The 22,334-nt window shown below is 54.4% G+C and overlaps 1 protein-coding gene and 2 long non-coding RNA genes across 5 annotated transcripts; 1 reads left to right on the top strand and 2 right to left on the bottom strand.

Annotated features, from left to right (window-relative positions):
- Nucleotides 1-1,811: 1,811 nt before the first annotated feature.
- Dll4 (delta like canonical Notch ligand 4) lies at nt 1,812-11,608 on the bottom strand. Of its 2 annotated transcripts, none has more exons than XM_040746055.1 (11): nt 11,189-11,608; nt 10,808-11,077; nt 10,286-10,343; nt 9,257-9,520; nt 8,837-8,897; nt 8,618-8,748; nt 6,933-7,102; nt 6,577-6,796; nt 4,880-5,582; nt 3,375-3,483; nt 1,812-2,854 (listed from the first exon to the last, which is right to left on the bottom strand). In XM_040746055.1, the coding sequence occupies exons 1-11, from the start codon at nt 11,252-11,254 to the stop codon at nt 2,849-2,851; spliced, it is 2,058 nt and encodes a 685-aa protein (XP_040601989.1). In that variant the 5' UTR covers nt 11,255-11,608; the 3' UTR covers nt 1,812-2,848. The 2 variants fall into 2 exon arrangements, with proteins under 2 accessions (XP_040601989.1, XP_005064778.1); XM_005064721.4 differs by having other exon boundaries at nt 10,808-11,080; nt 11,189-11,607.
- Nucleotides 11,609-11,786: 178 nt separating this feature from the next.
- Nucleotides 11,787-14,255, top strand: LOC121140483. Of its 2 annotated transcripts, none has more exons than XR_005877339.1 (3): nt 11,787-11,882; nt 12,049-12,210; nt 13,598-14,255. It is a non-coding gene; the product is annotated as an uncharacterized LOC121140483 (long non-coding RNA). The 2 variants fall into 2 exon arrangements; XR_005877338.1 differs by having other exon boundaries at nt 12,049-12,535.
- A 155-nt stretch (nt 14,256-14,410) lies between these two features.
- LOC121140485 lies at nt 14,411-20,896 on the bottom strand. The gene is made up of 4 exons (XR_005877340.1): nt 20,818-20,896; nt 20,390-20,490; nt 18,197-18,354; nt 14,411-14,974 (listed from the first exon to the last, which is right to left on the bottom strand). It is a non-coding gene; the product is annotated as an uncharacterized LOC121140485 (long non-coding RNA).
- Nucleotides 20,897-22,334: the final 1,438 nt, after the last annotated feature.

Raw genomic sequence — 22,334 nt, 5'->3', positions numbered from 1 at the left:
GCCAGAGCACAAGGCTCTCCAGGTGGTCACCAGCCAACAAGCTCTGGAAAAGCAGCTGTCCCCAGGACCGAAGGTCATCAGGAGGTCAGAATGATTCTTTAGCGAGGACAGTAACTCCAGGCTGCTGAGGAACTTCCAAACTCGGAATTCTCAAAAAATATACAAAGACGAGCATTTGCTAGGCTACTGAGAGCACTTTACAGCGAGTCTAGAGCTATAGTCTGATCTTGTTTGAATGTCAAGTCTCCCGAACACTTGAGTGATCAAGAGAGCCTTAAATGCCTTCCCTCTGGGGAGGGGCCTGGCCCCTCAACAGAGACCTTCAGGAAATCCTGGGAGAGAAGATTATAATTTGTTCACACTCCAAGTGAGAACTGGAACCCACTTCTGAGTGGCTAGGGAGAGGGCCTGGCACGGGCTGCAGGTTGAAGCTCCCGCAAGCATGCCACACCAAGCCTTTGCATGGATTCCCACTTGCACCAGGAAGCCAGGGTGAAGTGGTGGGTGCTCTGCGCTCCCTAGCTAGGATACCTGAAGCGGTAAAAGGGTTGAGCCGGCAACCAGCACCCCTCCAGGGCTCTTCTCTGTCCATCTGGCAACGAAGCACAGCCTGGTGGTGTGGACGTGCAGGCTTGCGGGTGTCCTACCTGTCTCCCACATGGGAGCCTCGTCATTTAGCCTTCTGTCCCAGCCCAGTTTCCCCCGCCCCCAGAGCCTAGGAGCTGCTTTCCTGTTTCATTTTGGGCAGGAAGAGTGAGGTCGTGTTGTTTCTTCCCCCTGCTGTCGGCTCAGGGCTCAGGCTGTGGGAACCGTTCCCTGAATGTTTTCCTGTTTGATACCCTGTGTGTGCAGCGGAGCAGCAGAGAATGATGACCAAGCCGTGGAGCTGCTGGCTGCTGGCACTCTAATAAGCACCCAGATCCTGGGTCACCACACTGGAGCTGGGGGTGGGGGCAGGTTTGCCTCTCACAGTGGGATTCTGTCAGGAAGGTGTCTGTTGGGTCTGCTTTGCTTTCTGTGAACAGGCTGAGAACTGGGGGGCATTTGAGCAGCTCCCTCATTTGAGGTTGTTTTGGTTTTTCATCATTCGCTCACCATGGGGTATGTCTGTGCAGAGAGAGGATTGGCACCCTAGGGACTATCCTGTGCCTTAGAGGAAGCTGGGCATGGAGTAGATTGGAAACTCCCTCATTAGTGTCTCGGCCTGTGCAACCCAGGCTCAGGAAAGCTCTGACCCCCCACACACACACACTCCTTGTAGCCTCATTCATCCATCCCTTCAGCTCTGTCCAGCTGCAAGAAAGACAAGGCCAGCGCAAATCCCCTACCCATCTCCATTCCAGATCAGTTCCACACTAGGAAGAAAGCAGGCACTAGAGCAGAAGGAAGTGACCAGACAGGACGTAGCTCCTGATCTAATAAGAGTCCTTTCGAATAAGCAATGAGAGAGTCCTCCTCAGTAGGAGAAAATCAAGGACCCCATTCTCCTCAGGCTTGGGGAAAGCAGAGAGAGATTCCAGTCGGGGGAAAGATAGCCCCATGGAATGGTGGGAGCATAAAGTGACACCCAGTCTAAGTCACTAGGCTTGGAAGGTTGGCCTAGGCTGGGGATGAGGTGGATGAGGCTAGGCTCTCCAAAGACTGGACTGAGACACAGGCCTTCCATACAACACGCCACACCCAAGCGTGCGCAGGCCCAAGGGGTTCCAGGAGGGCATTCAAGAGCCGGGGCTTCCTACTATTCTGGGTGGGAAGGCAGGGAAAAGATTCCCACTCCACCATTACAAAAACAGGACCCAAGAAGCAATACATTCCTGTACACATCTGTTCCATATTATAAATACACATTATATACAAAATAATGTTATAAAATGTAGAAAGGTCAGTGCTTCTGATTCTTAAATTATCAAAATACTAGATTCCAAAATAAACTACAAAAAAAAAAACACCTCATATTATTGATTTCTGAAGATCGGCTTCAAGGGTGGTCTGGGGCAGCCACGGGCACTGATAGGGCCCAGGCTCAAGGGCACAGAAACGGGCACGAGGGAGGAAAGGGCCACAGCAGCACCCGCGATCTCCCTCATTGGAATTTTAGCATGATGACCCTGAGCTCCCCAGTTAGGCCTGAAACCCTAGCTGTCAAAAGGGGCAGGCCCTAAGCCCATCTGTTCACACAAGCCCAGAGGCCCCAGGACCAGTGAGAGGTGATCTACCAACTTTTGCCCAGAGGATCTAGGCTAGCTGGTGCCCCACATGCTGTGGTTGGAGGCAGGACCTGCTTCTCTCTGTCACATACAGGGTAGCTCCTAACAAAAGCCAAACTCCAAAGCTTTCCTGCCTAGAGGAGGCCCATGCCTTGCAAGCCTCGTCTCTCCTCCCTCGTTTGGGCCCAGCTGTCATGATGGAGCCTGAGCAAAGGCACTTTGGAAACACAGATGCCCATGGGAGCCACAGCACCTCCAAGACCTATTAGGGCCACAGCTTCTCTCTGAAGAAGAGTCAAGAGCCCCATGATGGCCACTGTTGGCAGAGCAAGTCCAAGTGGCACCTTAGGTATCAGCTCAACTGATGTCCTCTGGTTCCTCAGCTCTCTCCCTTGTTGGTAGGGCTGCCCATCTGAGGCCAGGCAGACTCCTGAAGGCATGCAGAGGTGGTGCAACTCTTGGCAGGTTCACAGTCTGTCCAGTTCATGTCATTCCCTCCTCCTCTTCCTCCTCCTCCTCACCTTCCTCCTCAGAGCAGCACTGTGCATACTAAAGACGTCCCATGCAGGATGCAATGTAAACAATGCGGAAGAAAGGCCCAGCTGCTGGGCTGAAGCTGGGTGTCTGGGTAGGCTCGTGCCTTATACCTGGAGAGCACATACGAAATGGGAAAATGGTCATCTCGGGGAAGGCCCTGTCTGCGGGATGCTCTGGGCCTCTCTGGGAGAAGTCATTGGGGGAGGGGCGGTCCCCTTAGTCTTCTACCCTGAGACAACAAGTGTCTGGGAGTTTGCACTAATGTGGGAGTACAAGGGAGGCTACTGTTCCTCCACTGGCTAGTGGCAAGGAACAGGCACACATGGGCGACTGTCTTCACCCAAATGCAAGTGGGTGATAGTTCCTGAAAGATAGCCGGTACCACGGCTGTCCTTCCCAGCTCTACCCGGGTTCCCCTGGCTCCTTAACTTTGTCCCTTTCATTGGTGCAGCTGCCCAGTCAGGCATACCACCTGGTGGTTCCTGTTTCATGCCCTCTGTGGCAATGAGGCCAGCAGGGGACCCAAGAGCCCACCCCATCAGACATGAGGTCACTAGTAAGCAGGACAATTTTCCATCCACACAAGGCAGGAGGGGACATGCTGACAGAGAAGGCCAGCCCAGAACTCACCTCTGTGGCAATGACACATTCATTCCTCTCTTCTGATATCAAACACACTGACTGGTACATGGAGTCCCTGGGGGAGCATATCGCTGATATTCGACACTCTGGCTTTTCACTGAAGGAACACAAGACAGGCAGGTAAGAATGAGGGTGGAGGGAGGAGGGGAGCCTGGAGATGCAATGAGGTGCTAATCTAGATCCCAGAGAGTTAAAGGGTATGTACTGCAGTGGTCCAGAATGATGTAGGCTGGGGATGCTCAGTGCTGACCTTCGGGGACAGATAGTTAGAACCGGCCTAAGAGAGCCACAGGACTCAACCAAACCAGATAAGTCATGTATTGAAAAAGCCAGTATCGCTGGGCAGTGGTGGTGCACGCCTTTAATCCCAGCACTCGGGAGGCAGAGGTAGGCAGATCTCTGTGAGTTCGAGGCCGGGCTGGACCGACAGCCTCCAAAACAATACAGAGAAACCCTGTCTCGTAAAAAAAAAAAAAAAAAAAAAAAAGCCAGTATTGCCACTAGAGAGAAGTTGCACTGTAGAAAGCTGGAAGTCACAAGAGATACACTGTAGACACTTGATATCTGGGAGTGAAGAATGAATGAATCAGCGAGAGGGGCTTCCCTTGTAATCCATCCCAAGAAGAAGCTGGGTGGTGGCAGCAGCAGCTCAGGCCTTTAATCCCAGCACTCAGGAGGCAGAGGCAGGTGGATCTCTGAGTTTAAGGCCAACCTGGTCTACAGAGCGAGTTCCAGGACAGTCCCGGAGTTTCTACAGAGAAACCCCATTTAAAACATAAAAAAAAAAAGCCGGGCGTTGGTGGTGCACGCCTTTAATCCCAGCACTCAGGAGGCAGAGGCAGGCAGATCTCTGTGAGTTCGAGGCCAGCCTGGTCTGGTCTACAGAGCGAGTTCCAGCACAGCCTCCAAAGCCACAGAGAAACCCTGTCTCGAAAAACCAAAAAAAAAAATAAATAAAATAAAATAATCCCTCGAAGAATTATTTAAAATTATTAAATTGTACGTGGGGGGGCAAGGAACAGGTATGTGTGTGTGTGTGTGTGTGTGTGTGTGTGTGTGTGTGTGTGGTGTGTGTGTGTGTACATGTGTGTGCATATTGCAAGCCACTGCACCATTGTGGAAGTCAGAGGACAACTTTCAGAAATCTGTTTTCTTCTTCTAAGACGTGGGTCCTAGGGATCAAACTCAGGTCATCAGTCTTGGCAGCAGGAACAGTTACCTTCTGAGCCATTTCATTTTGTTTTTGAGACATGATCTGCTGTGTTACCCAGGATGGCATCAACCTTGCCGTCATCCTGCTTCAGCCTAAGTAGTTAGAACTACAAGTATGTGCTCCCTACAGAAACACAGCTGGGCTATCTTGTTGTTAGTACCACATCCCTACTTGTTTAAAAGGAGCCAGGGCCTGAGGCCAGTCTCCCACTCAGCCTGGGAGACACAGTCAAACTATGTAAGGGTCAATAGCCAAGCCCTGGCTTCCAAGTACGGCTTACCTGTGTAACCGAAGTGGCACCTTCTCCCCTAGGCTCTTGTCACTGTGAAGATACTTCCCAGACATCGTCCCCCGCCCCAGGGGTCCTGGAGCCAGATTATAGTCCAATGTGTGGTTCTGCAGTTTGCCACAGTTGGACTTGTCCAGGCCACAGTCCACTTCTAACTCCTTCTTCTGGTTTGTGTTCTTGAGCTGGGCCGCGGGGATTAGGTTGTCCTTCTGGAAGTCTGACAAGTTGTTCATGGCCTCCCTGCTGCCATCATCGGGCCGCCGAAGCCGCAGTTGCCTCACAGCGACTGCCACCATGCCCAGCAACACCAGCAGTACCACCAGCCCCACACCCAGGGAGACAGCGACCCAGGGGAAGCTGGGTGGCAAGCCCACGGGAAACTCGCAGCGGCTGCCCACAAAGCCATAAGGACAGTTGCAGACGAAGTTGTCTAGGGAGACGCCATTGTAGCAGGTGGCCCCGTTGAGGCAGGGCCCTGAGGCACAGGCATCCCTGGTTATGCGCACCTCACAGCGCCTGCCGGAAAAGCCAGCAGGGCAGGTGCACACGGGCCCATTCTCCAGATCATGGCAAGTGCCCCCATGGGCACAGGGGCTTCGGGCACAGTCACTGATGTGGAGTTCACAGTGGGCACCTGTGAATCCAGGTCGGCAGCGGCAGGTACGGCTTGGACCTCTGTTTAGACACTGGCCCCCTGAAAGGACACAGGACCCAAGTCAGCAATAGCCTGCAGATTCCCAGGTGGAAGGCATGGGGCCTAATCCATTAACCTAGTCCCCATGTGTCCAGACTCATGGACAGAGCCCTATACAAAGGGGTTGTACAGACTCCAAAGTCCTGGAGTCAGGCTGACCCTGCATCTCCATGCCTCAGTGGACTTTGTATATCAGTTACTGGCATCTTCTAGAATTTTAGGGTAAGACAGCTATGCTTGGCTTGTTCTTTCTAGCAGGGAATCTGACGCCTGTGGCTTTACTGATCCCTTGGCCTTGGTCGCTCTGAGAATCAGGTAGGGAAGATAAAAGGCAGGTAGAGACTACGTACAGGAAGCACCAATGCAGGCACAATTGCCATTTCATTTAATCTTTGCAACCACACCAAAGACACTTAGTTACATCTTCCCATCCAGGGATGATAAAACTGTGGCTTGAGGGAGCATAGTGGGAACAGATTACATTGTCACCCCCAGTCCCTCAACAGTTCCCCAATGGCTGCCTGCCTGCCTTATAGACAGTCACCTGCTGACCAAGATTACCAACCTGCTTTGTGTCTCAAAAAAGTGCTGGAAATTCTAGATACTTTGTGTCACACTCATCCTAGGTGAGGCCTCACGATTCAGAGCTCTAACCATCACTGCCTCCCTTGACAAGGAATGTGAAGCCTCCATCATTCTTTCTAGTTCAAGGCTTCCTGGGGAGGGTCACTTGGCTACTCTCATCAGACCAGGGACCATCCATGGGAATAAAAATGGAAGTCATATAGGATGGGGCACCCCCCTCACTTATGGCCTGTGCTGATCTAATTCTCCTCCAAAGCGCCACCCCCAATTATGAAAGCTTTTCACCCTCCAAAGCAAAGGAGAGTCCATTTCAGTCTGAGTAGCAGACAGGACTCCCCCTTCCCTTGAGTCTCTCTGGCTCTCTGGAGGGTCAGTTCAGCACATTAGTAAGGTGACAGAAAGGACTCACCATTGGCACACGGGTTGCTGGTGCATCTGTCCACTTTCTTCTCACAGTTGGAGCCAGTGAAGTTGGGGGGGCACTCACAGGCGTAACTGGCCCCCTGGTTTCGCTCCCGGCAGGAGCCCCCATTGAAGCAGGGTGAGTCAGCACAGGTCAGGGTACTATGTTCACAGTGCTGGCCATAGTAGCCTGGAGGACACAGGCAGTGGTAGCCGTCCTCCTGGTCCTGGAGAGAGACCACAAACAGGCTAAAGTTAGGCTGTGAGAATGAGACTGGCGGCTGGCCTCTTCTTGCCCATAATGCCTATCCACGGATGCTATTTAATCAGACCCCTGCCTCCCTGAGCAGGCTTGGGGCTCACCTTACAGCTGCCGCCATTTCGGCAGGGGTTGCTGTCACACTTGCTGAGTTCCAGCTCACAGTCCACACCAGTGTATCCCGGGCGACAGGTGCAGGTGTAGCTCCGCTGTCCGCTGTTGGAACATGTTGCTCCATTCTTGCATGGGGAGTGGTGAGTGCAGTAATTGAGATCTGTGGAGACCAGAAGCAACCAGCTGAGTGAGACCAGAAACTGTCCCACCTACCTGCAAAGAAGTCACCCTGACTTGGCCCAAAGAAGCTTCAACTCAAAGTTTTCCAGGCCTAGGCATCCCTCTTCTCTGACAGTGAAGTCGTGAGTGTTGAAGTACCCTAACCCACATATAAGCTGCTCAAGTAGAGGAAAACCAAGCACAACTGGTCAACTGGATTAGTATGCACACACAACGCCAGTCACAGCAGGATGAGGAGGAGAAGGAGGTGAAGTCAAGGCCCCTAGCCAATGAGGAAGTCACAAAAGGCTTCATGGAGGAGGTGCAAGCTTAGAAGGACCTAGAAGGAGTAAAATTTCAACACGTGGAAAGAGTAGCAGGGAAATGACAGAATGATAGTTATTTATTTTCTTATTGGAGAAGAACAGTGAGGGAGAGCCAGACTAAGCAAACAGAGGGGCTATAAGGGTTGTGTTTGCATACAATGAGTATATGACTGTACCACCTGGGAGCAAATCGGGACCGCAGAAAGGGAGAGAGCAAGGGACCAGGTGTGTGTGTGTGTGTGTGTGTGTGTGTGTGTGTAGAAAAATGGGGGAAGTTCTGTGTGTCAGAGAGAGAGAGAGAGAGAGAGAGAGAGAGAGAGAGAGAGAGAGAGAGAGAGAGAGAGCATGAGCATGAGCATGAGCATGCAAGGACTGAATTCAATGCTGGCAACAAGTCAGGGCCTAGGCAAACTTTTTCCAGCATGGCAACCCCCCTCCCCATCCTCTCTAGGCCTATGCAGTGTCTCCATGGCAGCAAGCAGAGTGCTTGACCCTGAAAATGAGAGGATGCAGCTGGGTACAGGGATGGAGAAGAAAAGGTTCCCTCTCTCAAGGCTGGGGCTCACAGACTCCTGTGGAGGCAGAGGAGTGACAACCCTCAAATACCAGGTAGAGACTGTGTGAGCCCAGGCAGCTGCCTAGCAAGTGTCACTGGAGAAAGGCAGGTGGCTGTGCCCACACTAAAAAGAGGCAGTTAGACGTCCCCTCCACCCAGAGGCCCAGGTTGGCCACAGCCCAGGGCAGCCAGTGGGCACACCCCACCAGACAGCTGTTTAGGGGAGAGCTGCTCAAACAGCCTTGGAAGGTGAGCAAACACTCAGAGGGTTAATAGGTAACTAAAGGCAGAAAGAGGAACAGAGCTCGGCCTCCCTTTCTCTTTGGTCTTGCTAGAATTTATGAGCATAAGCTCCAGGCTGACAAGCTGTTACCCTTGGGGCCTCTTTAGTCAAACTGGCTCTTCTGTACCTGGGGAAGAATGTCCCACTATCCTTTCTAGCTCTTTAAAAGCACCAAGATTGAGCTGCGGTGTAGAGTGTTTGCCTAGCACGTGTGATGCCCTGAGTTCCAGCCCCAGCCGCACACACGCGCACATATACTAGTCCTGAGATCTTTGAGCAGTAAGAGGAGAGAGGGCCCGTCACCATCTCCAGTTTCAGCCCCTGCCACCCTACCCTCGTTCCCTCACTCACCTTGGTCACAGAACAGACCTCCCCAGCCCTCTTCACAGGTGCACTGCCAGGGGGTGCTGCAGGTGCCATGGCGACAGCCGTTGTGGGGGATACATTCATTGCACAGGCGGCCCTGCCACCCTGGACGGCAGCTGCAGGACACAAGGGGAGCTGAGTGTGAGGTGAGAGCCTGGTTACAAGGAGTCCTCCTCCTACTCCCGCTTCCCGCCCCCAACTTACAGGCACTCTGCTGGCTTGCTGCAGTAGCCATTCTGTTCGTGACAGCCAGAAAGACAGATAGCTAAGGAAAGGAAATAGGGCTGCATGAGGTTGGGGTACCAAAGTCTCAATCTCCTGTCCTACTCTCCTGAGCTCACTTCCTACCGTTAGCCTCTGAGAGGAGCCATGGTTATCTTAAAGGGAACCAGGGACAAGGGGGTGGGAGAAAACCATGCTGGGTGGAATGAAGACTAGGGATCCCTGTGGGTTTGTGCCCGCTGGGAGAAGGCTCTGAGTCCCACATTACAGCATCCCCAGCTGGCTCTGAGGCCCAACTTGTAGGTAACACAGACCCACTCTGAGGGAAGCTGCGACAAGTATATAATATTTTCTTGGGGGAAATCCCCTCCTTTCCATTCCAGTAGGGGCCTGGCTGCTTACGCTGATCACAGTATTTCCCAGTCCAACCGGGCAGGCAGGACAGGCTGCCGTCTGGCTGGCACACATAGTGTCCGAAGAGGTCATTGCGCTTCTTGCACAGCCGGGAACAGTTATCCCCATAGTAGTTGTCACTGCAGATGACCCGGTAAGAGTAGCGCAGTCTTGTGTGGGACTTGTTTTGCTCATCGGGTTGCCAATTCTGGCCCACAGCAAGGGAGCCTTGGATGGTGATTTCACTGATAAGTGCATCGCCTGGTAAAGCCTCTGCAGGGAGAGGACAGGGTCAGAGAGCCAGAGACCAGCACCCACCACTGTCTCCTTCGCCGCCGTGACATCGCGGTCAGTTAACCACCGGACTAGTTATCCCCGTAGCCCCACCTGCCAGCAAGCACAGCGGGTCCCAAAGCCTTGCTACTTAGCTTCCCTGGGTGTGTGCATGTGCAGGGGGGGCTTGATAGCATTCAAAAAGGGTACAATAGACGGATGTTAAGATACCCCAGGGTTGTGAAGGCAGATACAGAGGGGAAAGAGGAAAAGAGGTCAAAATGGAAAAAAAATCTGATTCGAGATTTGGGAGCAAGGGGTTCTTTGGTGCGGTTTCAGGGGTTCTGCTCCAGGTAATGTTTTTTTCTTTTTTCCTTTTCAAAGTGAGAATTGTTGTGCTGGTGAAATATCCTTTTCCTCTGTGTCAGAACAACATCCCAAAGCCATTATTCCCTTTCCAAAGGAGCGGAATTCGCAAAAGGTGTAAAATACAGGAAGGGGCCCGTCAGCGGCGCTGGCAGCCTCGGCCTTTCTCACCGCCGTGCTCCCCGCGTTCCCACGCCAAAAATAACCCGCAGGAAACGCAATTGTGCTCTGAGTCCAGGCAGCAAGCGGAATCCGAGCGTCCAGCGCGGGGCGCAGCTCCGGCCAAGCTAAGCGTCCTGGCCCCCACCCCCAAGCCCGCGTTTCCCCCGCCTATAACAGGTTAACTCTTTCGGCGCTGTGTGATGTCGCCCCCCTGTGGCTGAGGAATGAGATACTCACCTGGCCGCAGGTCGTCTCCCGGAGCGTGCCAAGCTTGGATGTTGAGTGAGAAGGTACCCTGGGAAGCAAAAGGGGGGTGGGGACAGAGAGATAGCGATATGAGCAGGGAGGGAAAGGAGAGGGTACCTCGCAGCAACCTATTTAATTAATCTAATTGCAGGATACAGTTACCGAGCTCAGGTCATAACTGGTGCTCGGGCAGCGCGAGCTGAGAGGACAGGGGAGGGATGAGGGAGGCGGGAGAGTAAATGGGAGCTGGGGATGGGCGGGTGGTGCAGAGTTGGGGTATCGGTAATGAAACTCGTATCCCAAGAACTGGGTGGGAGAAAAGGCAAGGAACTAGGAAGAAAGACTAGTGGAAGTATTTTTCGGGATGATCCTATGAGAGAATGGAGGTGGGGGAGAAAGGGCCCCTGGGCTCTCGGGGCGGGCGGGGGGGGCGCTTAGGAGAGAGGCTCTGGTTTCTGGGCGCTCCCTTCTTTTGCCTTCGGTGATGTCCCAGTGCATTCAGGTTGTGCTTACCGGCCAGGTGAAATTGAAGGGCAGTTGAAGAGGGTTGCGACCACCGCCGCTATTCTCGTCCCTGACGACGAAGGAGTTGGTGCCCAATACCGGTGTGGAGACGCTGCCGAAGGTGCAGGGTCCCGGCGAGAAGGTTGCCTGGAAGTGCTTAAGGCAGATGCGGAAGAAAGTCCGGCAACCCGGCTCGCAGGGCCGCCCATTGGCCAGCACACCGCGCTCGTTGGCGAACTCCTGCAGCCGCAGCTGGAAGATGCCGGAGCCCGCCGCGCGCTGCTGCACAGGGACGGAGAGAAGGAGGGAGGAGAGCGGTCAGGTTCAGCTGGCGCCGGGGCGCAAGCCAGGAGCGCTGCGGGAGGGGGCGGAGAGGGCGCGGGACGTTACCTGCGGCCACAATACCGCCAGCAGCAGTAGCGCCCAGTGAAAGGCGCTCCGAGACGCGGGCGTCATTCCTTGGGGGCGTCCTCTCCACGCGGGGACTCTGAATCTGCTTGTTAGGGATGTAGCTCTCCCGCTCGTCCGTCTGCCAGTTCCTGAAAAGCTGATTCCTCTGGGCACTCTTGCTCCCTTGTCACCTTCTCGAAAACTCCGCGTCTCGATTCTTCTGTAGGTAATCCAGGTGGAGGCGACTGGGCGATGGTCACTCTAAGTATGTGTCCCGGAGCTAATCCTAGGGCCCCAAGCGGTCTAGTGCCGGGGTACACTGCACCCAAGCGGCTTTGACTGAGGCTCTGGGCCTCGGGTTCCTGGCCGGCGAGCAGCGCCGCTACTGAAACCTGCTCGCTCCGGAGCCTTTCTTATATATATTGGCTCCTCTTCGCAGCCTGTCACTCAGCCGGGCTCATGGTTACTCTCCCCTCCCCTCCAGGCCTCTAGTGGCTACAGTCCCAGCACCCACCGGCGGGGGCCTCCGCCCCCGCCGCTCCCCCGGTCAACTAGCCAGTAGGGCGCAGGTCCCCGCCCCTCTGGGCTCCCAGCACTGCGCGTGCCCAGGGAGCAGTCCTCAGAGATCGTCTGGTTAAAGGCTGAGACCCTCGCCACCAGAGGATAGGAGGGTAGCCCAGTGATGCGGCGGGAGGTGAGGCGGTTCCGGGATGGTCCTGGGGTGGAAACTCTAAGGGGTACCCCTAGGCGGTGCATCTGCTCCAGGCATAGCTACTATAGTCCTCCAGCAGGTGGGACGAACTTAAACCAAAAGAGAGAAAACCAGCGCCAGGGGACTTGGATCTCCCTTTCCTTCCCAGACTTTAGGTGGCTCGTGCCTCGCTGGCCTCCAGCCTATGAACACCCACCCACCACGCGTCCCCAGCACCGCAGGGAAGCCATCGGACGCGTTAACCTTTCCGTGGCCATTTCAAGCGAGGCGAGGGGCCAAGCGTCTACAACTCTTGTCTTCCCTGCACCTGGTAGGCGTGTCACTCTCCAGCAGCGGGGCGTGCCCTGCGCGTGCCTTCTCTCTTCTCCACGCCCCCACCCCCAGCCCCGGCTCGTGCTAGCCGGGACTAGAGGTCCGAAGGGGAGGTAGGGGGCGTGGTTCTCCAAGTAGGGGTGGGGGTGCGCCCTCAGCTGTATGATAATGAAGTCCTGGCCTCTCCCTCAGTGCCTACCTCACCTGGGTCACGCTTGGGCTCCGTCGCCTATCCCGGCCCCGACCCGTGTCCCCTAGCTCCACTGGGGTTAGGGAGGAACTGTCCTAACTCCGGAGTTTCCACGGGCCACTAGAGACGCCAGGTGAGAGAGCCTGGGGCTGAGCAGGCCCAGTTCTCTCGGCATAGGGCAGGATGTAGGGTGGGACTGGAGGCGCACAAGTTGTTTGAGTTTCGGGCGGCTTCACCCATGTCGCACGCGTGCCTCTCCTGGGTGGCCTCTGAGCACAAACGGTGCAGCTGCTTTCCCAGAACCCATCGTGCTCCCCGGAGGCCGCAGACCAAGGGGGGCTGGCTTCTCCCCGTCTCGGGGGTGCTCAAGAACTCTCTCGGCTGCACTGAGGGCAGTGGGGCACTGTGGCTTCATCTGTCAGCCCGCCCGCGTGGTGATGGCTGGCTGTCGTCGGATGATAAGATCAGTGCGGGGCGGGGGGGGGGTGAGCGGGGACGCGGCTCCAGCCCCAGGGAGGCCTTGTAGGGGAAGAGGAGCCCAACAGCTGCCAATGACGAATATGGTCTGATTTTTGACTTGGTTGGTGTTGCTGGGTGTGTGTGTGTGTGTGTGTGTGTGTGTGTGTGTGTGTGTGTGTGTGTGTGTGAGGAACATGAGGTTCTGAGCGTGGGGTGGGGGTGGGGTGAGGTGAGGAGAGAGGCTCCGGGGTCCCCCACGCACGGCCACCCCTCCCAGCCGCCATCTGGCGCGAGCGGGTTGGCGTGGGGAACCGAGGTGGGGCGGGGGCCGGCAGATGGGCCCAGGCTGCACTAGCGAGTTAATGTGGGTTATGGGCAAGCCGAGTCCCAGGCCCGAGGGAGGGGGAGCTCAGGGAGTACCTCCCGGCGGTCCTGGCAAGTGGACTTCCAAATCCCCTCTCTCTGCATCCTCGTGTATCCCTAGACCTGCGTTGGGTGTCCGAGAATGCTCCCACTTTCTCCTTAGAACTGGCATGCAACCGACCCTACCAGATTCTATTAGCTCTCATACCAAAATCCTAGCCTGGGAGTTCACCGACACGTGCTCTCTCTTTCTAACGCTGTCGATTGCCTAACTCTCAAGGGAGACATCTACTTCCATACAGGGTACCTATTAAATACTCTTGGAAGTGTTCTACTCAGTCATACACATTAATGTGCCGAAAATACTTTGCAGATAGTCAAGGACCAAACAAAAGTTGGGATCACTGTTTTCCTCAGCATGGACAATGTGAGCCATCCAACCTAGAAGACTTCTGACCCAGACAGGAAAGCGTTACGTTTTCCTCTTCACCAGAGAACCTATTCATAATGTGCCCGCGGTTCTTCCCTGGCCAGGGCACCGCTCTTAGCCTCGGGCCCCATCGGCTGGGGTCAGTTGCTAGGTCTGAATGTGTAGGGGATGGTTCTCCAGCACAGTTGGAGCCCTTCTCTCCCACTCCCTCGTTATGAGCAAAAAACGCGACTCAGGTGGAAGAAAGGCAACACTGTCCTGGTCACTCGAGGGAACGAAAGACCGTGAGGCAGAGGATGCAGTGGACCTCGTTTCTAGTCAGGGCCTGCTGACTCTGACCCTGATATAGACACTCCGACATGAGTCCCCATAAACTGAAGCCCTTTCTTGGGTCCACAGCTCCTCAACTCCACACCATCCTCAACGTTTCCCAGCTCAGAGTCTGAGTACTGGAAGCCTGTGAAAGCCTTTCTCCCTAGAAGGTCTCTGCCTCTGCTGTTGCCTCCTCCTGGCCACTGTGCATGCATGCCACTTCTCAGTTTCTCCAATTATGCAGAACCAACCCCTGGAACTGAAAAAAAAAAAAGCCAAAGTTTTTTCAGCTATGTCTCCAAATTGGCCGCAGGTTATTGGGGTGAGGTTTCGGGCCCCCTTCCCCGCTGGAAGCCTATGAGCGCAGCTCAGAGACCTCCAGCGCGGTGTTAGCCCTCCTCTTGGCCGCTACTCTTCCCAAGGGACAGCGGTCTGGAGCCGGCACACTGCACCCGGGTAGAAGCGAGGTGGGGTCTGGGCTACTGCGCCCGCAGGACAGGCTGGGGGCGGGGAAGCAGGCCTGTCTGAGGCGGGGCACTTAAGCCTTGAGAGACCCTGCTGCGGTCGCTGCGGTGAAGGGGCCACGTGCTGGGAGCCGCGGCCGGGGAGTTGCACAGAAGGCGGGGAGATTTGCAAACTGTTGCTGCCACATGGCTGCTTCATTCGATCCATTCTCATTGAAATGAGGCCGGCGCGTGCCTCATCTGCCGCAGGGCGCTGCCACGCGTCAGGCTGGCCCGCCGCGTGCCAACTGGGGCAGTGGGGCTGGCAGAGCCTGCCAGCCGTGGGGGCGCAGCTCGGGCCCTGAGGACAGGAGGGGATAGGGAAGGGAATTGAACTACACTAGTCACTCGGGCGCTGCAGTTTCTCGGACCTTGGCCCTGCATTTAGGAGTGAACCGACAGAAAGGCCCAGGACGAACGGTTTCAGAGGGGGGCCAGGATCGATGCCGCCGCTCCCCGCAGATGCGCCCGGGCAGCGCTGCTCTCCATCTGCCGCTGCTCGCACCTGCCGGTCAATAAATCGATTTTACAATTTAATGCAGCAGCTTCCCGCCCGCCTCGGACAGATGCCGCCGCAGAAGCACCTCCGCCCTCTCCCCTCCCCTCGAGGGGCGCCAGCGGTTAGGATCTGGATTCCCGCTTAGCAGGCAGCGCCCCGCAGCGCGGCGCACTTTCCCCTACAGCTCCATTGAGAAACTGCGAAACTGCGTACTTTGAGTTTTCGCCCAGGGTCAGAGTGGATTCCCGTGAGAATAGGCCTGAGGCTAAGGGAGGAGAGAGGAAGATGATGATTTAGCATTGGCCTCCAGAAGTGGCTGGGGGACTTCAAGGGAGGAACAGGATGCAGGAACTGAAGATAAAACCCGAGGGCTTGGGAGACAAGAGGGGCACGGTGTTCTAACTCACAATGGGTTCTGATCTGAAGAGCACTGACCAAGGCCAAGTACTGAGGTGGCCTGGGGTCTGATGACTGAGTGTGCCTGGGACCTGGCCATGTGGTCCTGGGCTTTTAACTTAACCATGACTCTACACCTGCTTTTTCCTCTGTGCGATGTGATGATAATAGTGACCTGGGAGAGTGAAGGACTGCACTCAACTACGCATTTGCAAGACTCAAACAGTAATTTAGCTCCTTTCCTTCCCTCTAGGCAACACAAAGACAACCAGAGGCCACCCAGGGGACAGGGCACAAATGAGTGTCAGAGTTTACGTAAAAGAAGAGAAAAGAGACACACACTCCTGAGGGAGGAGGCGCCAGGAGCAGGAGGAGGGGAGCAAAGTGTGAGAAGTCAAGAGGTCAGGCCCTTTTGCAGGATGACTGTGGCAGAGGTCCCGGCTGGACAACCTGGAGGATAGCTGTCCGCACTTCCACCTCCTAGGGAAAAATCTTTCCACTGAGGCAGCCCTCTTGCTGAGGTGGCCTGTGAAACCAGGAAGGCCAACCATCTCCTCCTCCTCCGTGGTCCCAGGCACCTAGGGCCTGGAGTAATTCCATGCTGTCTCCTTGGCCTTCCCAGAGCTCTCAAAGCAGGTGGGGTCTGGGACTGAGATAAGTGCTTTCTCAATAAGGGCAGAGACAGTAGGCCTGAGAGGAGAAGCTAAGGCTTCTCGAAGTTTCTTTTTATCTGTTTGTGGTCAGTCAAAAGACTGGAGGGCAGCGGTGGTGCACACCTTTAATCCCAGCACTCAGAAGACAGAGACAGGCATATCTCTGAGTTAAGACCAGCCTGGTCTACAGAGCAAGTTCCAGGTCAGGGCTACACAGAGAAACCCTGCCTCAAAAAAACCGAAGTGGGGGGGGGATGACAGGAGAGAGAGAAGGCAGGGTATAGGTTGGCAGCTGCAGAGTTGAGATAAGCCTAGTGGCCAGGGCCAACTTGATGATGACCGGGCAGCTGCTTCAGCTACATCTGCCAAACCCAGGAGATGCCTGGAAAGCTAGGGCCAGGAACCACACATCGGGTATTTCCAGTCACAGAGGAGGCTGGCGCTTAAGGCAGCCTCCATGGCAACTCGCCCAGAGCCCTGGTTTCCCCTTCCCCAGTTCCTTCCTGTCCACACTCTACCAATGAGCAGAGAGGCACAGGAGAGGGAAGGAGAGGCTCAGGACGACCTTGCAGAAAGACCCCAGGCTTAAGCAGGAGTAGCGGGACACATCTATAGTCCCAGCACATGGAGGTAGATGAAGGAGGATCAGGAGTTCAAGGCCATCCTTAATTATATCACTATCTATAGTCTTCTGGAGGACTCCAGGTTGGTTGCCAGCACCGGTGTCAGGCAGCTCACAACCATCTGTGACTCCAGATCCAGGGTATCTGACTCCCTCTTCTAACTTCCTCAGGTGCGACACACACACAGCACACACTCACACAGACACACTTTAAAAATGAAAATAAAATCTGGGGTCAGGCAGATCTCTGTGAGTTTGAGGCCAGCTTGTTCTAGGCACATAACAAGTTCCAGAACACCTAGGGTTATGAAATAAGACCCCGTCTTTAAGAGGAAAGGCTTTAGAAATCAAAAACACAGGGCAGGCTGGAGACCTGCCTTGTGTTCCTCAGTGTCCAAAAAGTCGCTGTATCAAAAGACAACTTGGTCTGAAGAATGTGGCAGTGCTGGGGTGGGGGGTTCACTCTCTTAGCCTGGCTTCTTGTCCTGGGGTTAGGCTTTTCCAAATAAGCTGCTTCATCTGTTCATCCCGAACCCTCACCAGGCTGACCCACCAGGCTGACCTCTGTGGTCCTCCCCACAGGCCTATTGTCCCCGTGGTCTTTCCCAGGGCAAAGCTGTCCAGGTTGCCTCTCAGCCCTCCTTGATGCTTCAAGCTTCACTTAGCTTGCAGGCGCACCCCTCCCCAGTCCCCAAGAGCCCCTGGGTACTTTTGTGTCCTACATCTTCTCCCACAAACCCACAAGTCACCTCTTAGAAGTGACTCTGCCCTCTCATTTCCCGACATGAACTCTGATCTCTAGTCCCAGATGCCACCCAGGACGAGTAAGAGGAGGGGGATGGGACCACACCTGGCTTTGTCTATCAGCAGGAACCTAGGAGTGGGGGCTCTAGTGCCCAGTCTCCTGGAAGGAAGGGTTAGGCCTGAACCAGGAAGTAGGGCGCACATTTCTCACATAGAGAGAAAGGCTGGGGACAGGTGCCGATGCTGAACAGCTGCTTGGGCCAGCAGGTCACTGTTGCCTGGAGAAAGCTGAGGAGAGATCTGACTGCCGTGGTCAAGCAGGTGATGGGTCTAAAGCAGAGGACTGTGTCCAGCTATCCCTTTCTCCCAGCACAGAGGAAATGGACTTCAGTGGTGGCAGGAAGGATTTAGGTTAGACATATGGGAGAACTTCCTGTGACAGTGTCTACACTACGTATTCCAGTTGCTAATCCAGGTTGAACTCTCCCCTGGAGTTAATGAGAATCACATACTGACGTTTGCTAATGAATAACTTGACCTGCCTATAGTTAGCAGAGAACCTCCAGCCCATCTAGAACATCTAGGAAAATGTCCCCACAGGCCTAGAGGCCATAGGAACTGGGCTTCCTCTTAGCCCCAAGGAGTTTGGGCCATTGTAAGTGCCTTCCTGCGGTCCTGTAGGTGTAAGAAAGTCAAGTTTGGGTACTCATGGGGAATTCCTGAGCAATGGTGAAAAGTCAGGGTGGCCAATACCAGGGGCTCAGTTATACACAGCTCAGCAATAGAGAGCTCAACACTCTGGTACACACTCACCCTTCTTCAGGATCTTTCTTAGGTCACAGGAGAACCACCATGGTTGGAGTCATCTTGGCATCTGAGACCTCAAGATGCTTTGTGCTCAACTTCCTTCCTTCTCTTCCAGGCCTTGATACCTCCTTTCAGCATTTCAGGTTAGAGGAAGCTATGGGAAGCTGAGACAAATCCATCAACAGGGCTACCAAGAGCTGGGGTTCGGAGTTCAGTGGTAAGGCATGTACTTAGCATGCATAAAGGCCTGGGTTCAATTCACAGTAGCACACTCACACACTCATACAGCATGCATAGTACTACAGATTCCTGGTTCATTTTCCTGAGGGAGGCTTCACTGAGTTCATGTGCATGTGCGTGCATGTAAGCGGGGATGAAACATAGACGCATGAAGATTGGGTGCAAGAGTCTGGAGCGATGGCTCAGAGTTTAAGAGCACTGGCTGCTCTTCTAGGGGATCCAGGTCAATTAATTCCCAGCACCCACATGGCAGCTCACAACTGTCAGAAACTCCAGTTCTGGCATCCTCACACAGACGCACATGCAATAGCACATAAAATAAAGATAAATAATGTTAAAAAAAAAGATTGGATCCCAGAGCCACCTCATTGTGGAGGAGATCCACCACCTGAGGACACAAGGGGACGGTGATTTGGCTCTGCCCAGGGGATAAGATGTGGAGTTTGAAGAGATGGTAAAGTGCTTGCCACACAAGCAGGGAGACCTGAGCTTGAATTCCCAGAACCCACATAAAAGCCACGTGCAGTCGCGTGTGTCTGCCATTCCTGTGCGCCTGTGGGAAGACGGACGCAGAGAAGGGAGGCTCGGGAACAGTAAGAGACTGTGTCTTAAAAAGGAGCTGAAAGGTGAGGACTGATACCTGAGGTTGTCCTATGACCCGTACATGTACATGTGTCTACACGCACACACAACTAATTAATTAATATATTTTATAAAGGGAAAAGAAGATTTTTTTCTTTTTTAAGATTATACAGTGCTCTGCCTACATACCAAAAGAGAGCACCAAATTGAATTGTAGATGGTTTTTTTGAGCCACCATGTGGTTGCTGGGAATTGAACTCAGGACCTCTGGAAGAGCAGTCAGTGCTCTTAACCTCTCTTAACCTCTGAGGCATCTCTCCAGCCTGTGGTGCACACCTTTAATCCCTGCTCTCGAAAGGCAAAGACAGGCAGATGTCTGAGTTTGAGGCCAGACTAGTCTACAGAGCGAATTTCAGGACACCTAGGGCCTGAAAAAATCCTGTCTCAAAAAAAAAAAAAAAAGAAAAAGAAAAAAGAAAAGAAAGAAAGAAAAAGAATGTGCTAGCAGGGGCTGGAGAGATGGCTCAGAGGTTAAGAGCACTGGCTGTTCTTCCAGGGGTCCTGAATTCAATTCCCAGCAACCACATGGTGGCTCACAACCATCTATAATGAGACCTGGTGCCCTCTTCTGACATGCAGGCAGAACAGTGTGTACATAGTAAATAAGTCTTTAAAAAAAAAGAATGTGGTAGCTAGTCTGTGGAACCATGGCTCAGAGGACGATTCATGGAGGAGGCAAACAAAAAAAAATCCAGGTCTTTGTTGTTTGTTTATGTGACATGTGTTTGTACATATGTGTGAGTATATCTTACATGTGTGCAGGTGCCTGTGGAGGCCAGAAAAGGGTGCCAGATGCCCTAGACCTGAGGTTACAGGTGGTTGTGACCCCTGACCTGGATGCCAGGGACCTAACTCCGGTCCTCTGGAAGAGCAGTCAGCACAGATCCATATCTCCAGCCCAAAGCAGTTCTTGGAAGGAGGGAAGGAGACCGTTCCTGATGGGCACAGAGAGGCCCAGGATAAGGGAGGAAATGGGTAGGTACTGCTCGCAGGGCTGGGTAGGGGACAGAGTCTTGAATTGTGAGTTTGGATGTGAGCATGGTGGCCAGGGCATGGAAACTCGCCAGGCAGATGAATTCAGCTCTTGAGCAGAGGTAATAGCACAGCCACCACTGGGCGGTGGTGGACATAGAAGTGTATGTGGGGAGGTGCAGAGAGACCGAGGCATAAAGCCTTCCGGCATCTGAGGCTGGGGACCAAATGTACAGCTTCCATGGGTGGATGTCTGGGTGGTCTAGAATGCCAGAATCCAAGCATTGTTACAACCTCTCACCCCAAAGACCCCGCCCCCTTCCATCAACCTCTGCAAACCTGCACCTGGCTTGTCCAACGTCTGTAGAGTGGAGGTAGCTTGACCACATTTTCTTGTGGCTAGCTCCCTATGTCTTCTGGTTCCCTCAGCAGGATGCCCTGCTGACCTGGTCAGCAGAGGAGACAGGGTTTAGTCAAACCTGGAATCCACAAGGTGTTTTGGGAGAGTGACCTGAGGCCCTGTGTCTGGAAAGTTCTACACATAAGCTCAAGGTAAGGGGAGATCTTGAGTGCACTTAGACCAGTTCTGTGCTGTTTAAGGGCGTGAGGTCCCACCCCCCCCCACAGGACTTTCAACACAGGTTTTGACTATCCCGATGTCTTTTGAAGATTTGGTCATAGAAAGTACATTCTACCCCGGGGTCCTCAAGTTCTACTGTGATCAGTGTGGGCTGCTGGTCTGGACCTCCATTAGGACCAGAGGAAGTCTCTACCAGGCTCTTGGGTCCAAGATCTCTCTCCTGGGTTCCAAGGACCTGCCTGCTGCTCCTGGATGGCGCCAGGTAGGGCAGGGGTAGTTTAAGTGTATGGGAAGTGCCGGTCTGTTCCCAGCTTGGGGGTGGGGCAGTCAAAGTGAGGCTCAGGTCAGCCCTTCTTAGTCTCACTGGGGAGGCCAGGCTCAGGTCAGTTTGTCACACTGGCCAACTCTCCCAAGGCTGAGATCATCGCTCTCCAGCCTCCATGGCAGCCTCCACCCCCAGCTGAGCTCACTACCAGGGCCTACTGGGGGGCATTGTTGTCTCTCGGGCCCCTCCCCAGGCTCAATGAGCTGTTTGTTGGCATGTCCGGTGAGGGTAAGGGAGGGCGGGCATGGGGCGCCCACACACAATGGGGATTCCGTCCATTCTGAGGTGGCTGCGGGAACCAGGCCGGCTTTGTCCGGGGGACCCTCATTCCCACCATTTAGGAGCCGGAACTTCAGGCGGAAGGCCCTGTAGTATAAGAACAACAATGTCGTCACCCTGTCTGTAGGGGAGGGTGCTGCAGGCCAGGCCTCCTAGGGACCCAGGGGATCTGCAGCTTGGACATTTACAGCACAAGTGGCATTTAGGTCCTGGGGCCTGGACTGTGCCTCAGATCTGAAGGGGATTCAAGCAGCCAGATGGTGTCCCCTCAGCTGCCCATCCGCCCAGCTGCAGCATGTGGCATGTCGCTTGTGAATGGGCTCCCAGACACCCCCAGTGCTCTGCTCCTTAGGGGATAGCCAAGGAGAACCCCAAAGTGCAAAGGGGATTGCATGCAGTCTGCAGGCTCTGCTGGCGTGGTCCAGAGGGGCTGACTTAAGGGGTAGCCTGATCTACAGCCTGCCCTTCAGAGGTGGCTCAGGTTTCTCAGACAACAAGTGTTTATTTTCCAGTGGGAGGAGGGGAACACGACAGGACGTCACAGCATTTCCCTCCTGCTGGTGCTGCAGCGGTTCTCACAGTCTGGGCACTGGTGACATCACCGGCCTTTCCTCCACAGCTCTGGCCTCCTTGCCTCCCTCACCCCACCCTGAGCCCTGGCCAAGCCACAAGGTTCTTAGGCTCCTGTTTCCGGAGAGAGCACTTCTGGGTGGGCACTCCTGGAGACTAGGGGAGCAGTGAGCTGAGCATTGCCCAAGCTGACCCCAGAGAAAGCCCCTCTAATTTCACCCTGTCAGGACGCTGTCCCACCCAGGGCATACGCCCAGTGTGATGCTGGCCCTTTAAGGGTCTTGGGAAGCCAGAACAACAGGAAATCCAAACGGCCTCATTAGGCAGCTCCAAGCTCAGCACAGTAATTAGTGCCCTGAAAACAAAACAAGGAAAAGCAGGTGGTGGAGTGCCCTCATCTCTGCTGCCCCTGGCGCAGCCTGTTTAGTACCCAGAGCTAGGCAGCTGGGACTGGACCCCCTCCCTGCGAGGCCCCCTCACTTCAGGCCTCTGAGGCCTGTTCCTCACTACCCAGGCCAAGGGTCAGCACTGAAGCT

Source organism: Mesocricetus auratus, unplaced genomic scaffold (genome assembly GCF_017639785.1).
Source record: "Mesocricetus auratus isolate SY011 unplaced genomic scaffold, BCM_Maur_2.0 Super-Scaffold_100004, whole genome shotgun sequence".
Classification (NCBI taxonomy): domain Eukaryota; kingdom Metazoa; phylum Chordata; class Mammalia; order Rodentia; family Cricetidae; genus Mesocricetus; species Mesocricetus auratus.
Note: the sequence above shows the minus strand (reverse complement) of the source record. Positions and strands in the feature narration are given on the sequence as shown.